General features: G+C 42.5%; 1 protein-coding gene across 1 annotated transcript in view; it reads left to right on the forward strand.

The window, feature by feature from the left end:
- The window catches only part of ltbp1 (latent transforming growth factor beta binding protein 1), a 248,462-nt gene extending 242,650 nt beyond the window's left edge, over window positions 1-5,812 (forward strand). The window contains exons 26-28 of the mRNA XM_037681018.1: window positions 1,543-1,704; window positions 5,336-5,485; window positions 5,575-5,812. Of these exons, the coding sequence (XP_037536946.1) occupies window positions 1,543-1,704; window positions 5,336-5,485; window positions 5,575-5,741 (479 nt within the window). The 3' untranslated portion in view covers window positions 5,742-5,812. The remainder of the gene's footprint in view (window positions 1-1,542; window positions 1,705-5,335; window positions 5,486-5,574) is intronic.
- The last annotated feature ends 233 nt before the right edge of the window (window positions 5,813-6,045 follow it).

The following is a 6,045-nucleotide window of genomic DNA, read 5'->3' on the forward strand; positions in this document are numbered from 1 at the left end:
GTGGGGGGGGGGGGGGGGGGGGGGGTGTTGACCACCCCGCACCACCGCCAGCTGTGGTGCGCATTAAGTTTAGTTTTAGAGATTAATATGTTTATAGATTTTTTTTTATAGGTTTAGAGATGAATATTTTTTGCTTTTTGTTTGTGAAACAAGAGGAAGCTGGTTCTGGTTCGGTGGATTGCACCCAGTGTTACACCATACTTTGTGACCTGCAACAGTGCAACACCGCCCCCTACGGTCATACGGTGGTCACATAATATGACGTCACTACGGACACTCAACCTTACATTTTTAACCTCGATAGATGTTCTAGCAATCGATGTGTAGATTACTCGAGTACTCTGTGTGGCTGAGAGGCAGAGCTTGAGTGGAACATGACTGAGCAAAAAATGAGACATGAAGGAGGCAGAAACATTACAATATATATATATATATCCATCCATCCATTTTCTTTTACCAGCTTCTTCCATTTTGGGTCACGGGGGTCGCCGGGGCTCATGTCCAGCAATCACTGTGTGAGGGGCGGAGGACACCCTGGACGAGTTGCAAGTCCATCACAGGGACACATAGAGACAAATGAGACAAACAAACATTCACTCTCTCACTCACACCCAGAGACAATTTAGAGTTACCAATCAGTCTAACATGCATGTTTTTGGTCTGTGGGAGGAAACTGGAGTACCCGAAGAAAACCCACGCGTGCACGGAGAGAACATGCTAACTGCACCCAGAAAGGCCCCTGGACCGGGATTTGAACCAGGGACCTGCTCGCTGAAAGGCAGCAGCTCATATACTACTGTATATATGTGTGTGTGTATATATATATATAAATATATATATATATATATATATATATATATATATATATATAAAGGTGTTTTAAACCCTACCCACACTCTTGCAATATTCTAAACACTGTTTCTAAACTCTAAACGCTCTAAAAGAGCACAGAATGTCATGATTTTAGCTCTCTGCCTCCTCTGCCTCCTGCCAGCGCTCTCGGCCACACCCACTTCTCCACTGCAGTGTGAGACGCTGCAGGAGGATGTTTCTTCTTCAGTGTGGGCTGCATAAATGTGCAGCAGGTGCTACATAATTTAAAATAATTTATTTAAAATAAAAATTCCATGCCGATCGTGTGGCTCATCCATCAATCAGCCAATCGTGTGTCATGTCCAATCTTAATTTGAAAAACGACGATAGAGTGAGTCCACGAAGTAGCGAGGGACTGCTGTACACCAGAGAGTAGCTGAGGTGTTGCCATTTTTCTTTTACCAAGCATCAGTTGGTTGTGGCAGCCATCTTGTATAAGATTATATTCAAATGATAATTGCTTGTGCTGATTAGTGATTAGTTTCTTTGATTGGTTTCTGAGCATTCAAGTTATATCTGTCAAGTGGTTTATAAGATATTTTGCTAACAATATAGTTGTCTCAAATAGCTATTTACAAATTATTAGCTGCAGATACTGTGTGGTAATGTAGCACTTACTGTCTTCTTCTTTTCATCTTCCTCACTGTCTCCCTTTTTGTACACCCTCAGAGGACTATGCATCCATGTGTAACATTCCTTTGGGTGGGGGACGGCGGCCATATGGTAACGACGCTCTTGTTGCTGGTCCAATTCACGAATATGAAGTGAGTCCAGACTACCTGCCATCACCTGAGCAGCAGCTTGGCCCAACCTTTTATGAGAATGAAGAGTGTGAGTATCAATCCAAGTACCGGGTACTTCATATTAGAAGAAGTGCTGAAACACAAGATGATGTTGTTGCATGTAGAGTTTTGAACACATTTTTTCCAAAGGCACACACAGCTGTAATCCAATACTGTATATAAATATTCTTACAGCTCCCCTTCTGCATGGATGCTGCAGAAATGGCTACTGCTATATGAATGTTTTTTAATCATACAATGAATGAGACGTTTTGGGTTTGATTCAAGCTTTGCACACCTGAACTGGAGGATTTTCTGCAGTTTTTCTTTGCAAGTCGTCACTTTCAGGTCTTTCAGATGTTTTGATTGAGTTCAAGTCAAGTCTCTGGCTGGGCCACTCCAGGACCTTCACAGGCTTGTCTCAAACAGTCTCTATGTGCTTTGGGGCATTGTCATGTTGAATGGTGAACCTTCTGCCCAGTCTGAGGTCCTGAGCTCAGCGGAACAGCTTTTAATTGAGGATATCGCTCTTCTTTGCTTCATTTAGCTGAGAATTGGTTCTTCACCATCTGAGAGTCCTTCAAGCTGAATTCAAGTGTTTTTTTTTACTGAGGAGAGGTTTCAGTTGAGCCACTCTGTCATAATATCCAGATCTCTGACACTCCGTCAACTAAAGGGCCCTGCTGCATACTCCATCCAGAGCTGAACAGTCGACTCGTGGCCACATGGTTGCATGACGTTCGTTTTTGCACACACCTTTCAAAGTCCATGAGACAGATGCAGAGCTCCTGGGAACACACACCACCCCCACCACCCCTGGCTGCAGTATACATCACCCCATGGGTTTATCTCCTCCAGAGTCTCCACTCAGTCCCTGCACCTGCTGTTTGGCCACAAATCCATCATGAAGGGAGCGCCACACGTTTCAGCAGACAGACTCCACAACGTCTGCAGGATCTCCATCCAGGAGTTTTTGACCATTTGACTAATTCAGTTTGTTGAAGAGTCGTACAGATGAATGTGCGAGCACACTGACAAACATGGCAGTGAACGTGGCAGCAGCCACCTGTTATCCTTTCACTTTAAGGTGATTTCTTTTTATATGTGATCTTCTGTTTATAGGATTTGACTCAGAATTCTGATCAACACATCCTGGTCAAAATCTGCAGAAACTTCTGAAAACAGAAATTATTGTTGTTTTTGATGCTGCTTATTAATATGATGATCATGTTGCACTGGGAAAAAAGATTTCATATCTCAGAAGATGAACCTAGTTAAAGTATGTGTTAATAATATTAATATTAGTTAAATGTTCCATTGCTGTGTGGTAAATGCTGATTATTTCACCTGCCAGTGGTTTTGATGTGGCTTTAAGTTGAAAAGCTTCTCTGGTGTCAACACTAAATGATTTGACGGCACTTTGCTGCCATCTTGTGACACAGTGGTTGTTAACATGAGCGTCACTGAATCTAGATGTTATTGGAACTGTTCAGTTCTAAGAACTCATTTCCAGATGTTTGTGTGATTGTTTTTTAATACGTCTTGGTTATATTGCACAAGCATGATTTCTACTTGGGCGGCTGTGGCTGAGTGGTTAGAGCAGTCGTCCTCCAATGCAATAATTGGGGGTGTTGATTCCACCAGCAGTCACATGCCGAAGTGTCCCTGGGCAAGACACTGAACCCCTCGGTGCCTCCGTGTGTCCCATCAGTGTATGAATATAATCTAAAGCACTGATTAGTCTCATTAGAATGATTTGTTCAATTATCTTTGTATAGATCCAGTAGAGTGCTGTATGAATGGGTAAATGAGGCACAAATTGTTGTAAAGAGCTTTGAGTATCTCGATAAGATAGAAAGGTGTTATATAAGTACAGTCCATTTACCATTTACCATTACTCCCCTCTGTAGTCATAAGTGGACAACGGCTCTCAATTTGTTTGTTCATAAAACTATTTTCAGTAGTAAAATATACTATGAATTTATTTCAAAACTAGAAGTGAAACAAATGAGAAAACTAACAAATATAAAGAGACCCCTCAGTAGATGCACCTTTGAACTTCCCATTGTTCTCACACATGTTCCAGTTTCTGTGAGGGAAAAGATGGTTCTATATGGACTCACGTTGTTCAGTCCTTCACACTGTGGACCCGGCTGGTCTTAATATTTCACGGTAGTTTCAACAAGACTTTTTTTCCTACAAAACTGGCAAACTAAGAATAATATGTTTGTCTAATGTCCAGATCTTTTAGCGAATTGTTGGCGTTGGTTTACTGTATATCTCAGATCCTTTTTTACTGTTTCTTTTTATGCTTGATATTTTTGGGTGTAACTGGGACCCTGAGTACACAGTTTTGTTCCACCTCATGTACCACATGTGATGTGAATGATAATAAACCTGAATTTGAATTTGAACTTGTTTTCACAGCCATGAGAACATTTTCTATTTGGATATAAATAAATTTTAGTCCAACTGGCTCTCTAACGAGACGCATGCCTTTCTCCCCGCTCCCTCCTGCTTTTTTGCTCTCTGTCTGTGTATCGGAGCAGCTCCTATTTTTACACATCTTTCGAAATGAAAACTACTGTTTTGGATGTGACCAACTGGACTTTCGACGTAAATGACAAAATCTTTTCAACAAAGCAACAGGGTCCTGAAGAACCCTCATCTGCTCGGACGACACGCATGCAGCTGGAAAATTCTCTGGGGGTGAAGTGTCTACCTCTGCTGTTGATTGAGGACGTCGGAATTGCATATAATTTGATTTATGATAACAGATTTCCTGTTTTTGGAATAGTCTAGATCCTGGTTTATCAACGTACAAAGAAGACAGTCACAGCTAATTTGGACCTCGTCAGGCTGCTGCCTATGTGAAGGTTCATGCTGGGAGGACTCAAAATCAGCTGAGTTACAAGCAAAATCATAAGTTGCAAATGATTTGAATCACAGGCCACTTGCAACTTTGGGACTCGTAAACTGAAAACGACCCTGAAGAGGCTCGTAAGCACGGACCAGTAGAATGCACCCTAATCTGGACATTTCGGACATTGGAAGTATCAGTACAGACTCAAAGGCTGACAAGGATAAAATAGTCTGCCTGAATAAATCAACAATTGTGGTTATCTTAATCTGACTCCCCGGTCGGTCTCGAAACAGGCCGACATCAATTTCTCCTGGGAAATGTGTAAACTAAGGAAACTCCCCCCCGTGAAGGCTTATCAGAACTGTGCCGGCTGACCATCATCTTGTCAGGACAAAATGGACTATCTGTTAGTGCTTCATGGACCGCCTCATCGTAAATGCATATGTAACGTGTTCATAAATGTGCTGCTGGCAGAGTTTTTTTATGTCTTAAATCATGTCCTGTTAGGACAAGGTGTGAAGAGATCTTTTTTGTAATGCCACTACTCTCCCCTCATGGCTTTGTCCCTTTTTCTATCTAAAAAATGTATTCTGAAAAGGATAAAAAGGCCGCGCTTTATAGCAGCAGCTACGTGCACTCCACCCATCTTTCAGACAACTGTATGGACATGTTCTTGTTGTATCTCGATGCAACGATAATAAAGTTTATTCTGATTCTGATTCTAATAGTAACTGAAGGGCCTTCATTTGTGCCACTTTTCCTCAGAGAGTAATTTCTGTCAGTGTCAGGTCACTGATGGAGTTGCTTCGTGTTACAGATCCATACAGAGCATTTGAGGGTTTGCAAGCAGAGGAGTGTGGGATCTTGAACGGCTGTGAGAACGGTCGATGTGTCCGGGTTCAGGAGGGCTACACCTGCGACTGCTTTGACGGATACACCCTCAACCTGTCCCGCATGGCCTGCATCGGTAGGACGGCACTCACACACAGAAAGCAAAGACCTTTGACATGTGTGTTTTATATGTATATTTTTATTTTCTCTCTCGTCTCTCCGCAGATGTGAACGAATGCTCAGAGCTGAACAATCGAATGTCGTTGTGTAAAAATGCTAAATGCATCAACACAGTGGGCTCCTACCAGTGTGTGTGTTTGCCGGGCTTCAGGGCGTCTGAGAAGCCGAACTACTGCGTGGCGGCAGAAACACAGCAAACATCCACACAATGAGCCTGGACAAACTGGGGGGGAGAGACAGACAAGGAACACCAAAACCACACACACAAGCTTGTATCGCTATACTTGTCAGGATGTCCTGTGACTACACTTAGTCAGTGCAAATCTTGAGCTGCAACCAAATTCTGACTGTCCTGAGAGCAAAGCATCATCAGCACTGAGCGGGAGGAAGAAACACGGACTACACCTGTAAGGTTTTACACATGAACTAATCCATCTGTGTTGACGTTCTTACTTTAGTCTGTTTTATGTGATTCTGTTGTCAGTGGCTAAATGTAGACCTTCAGATTAGTGTCAG

The sequence above is a fragment of the Nematolebias whitei genome, chromosome 1, assembly GCF_014905685.2.
Source record: "Nematolebias whitei isolate Nwh7 chromosome 1, NemWhi1, whole genome shotgun sequence".
NCBI classification, from domain to species: domain Eukaryota; kingdom Metazoa; phylum Chordata; class Actinopteri; order Cyprinodontiformes; family Rivulidae; genus Nematolebias; species Nematolebias whitei.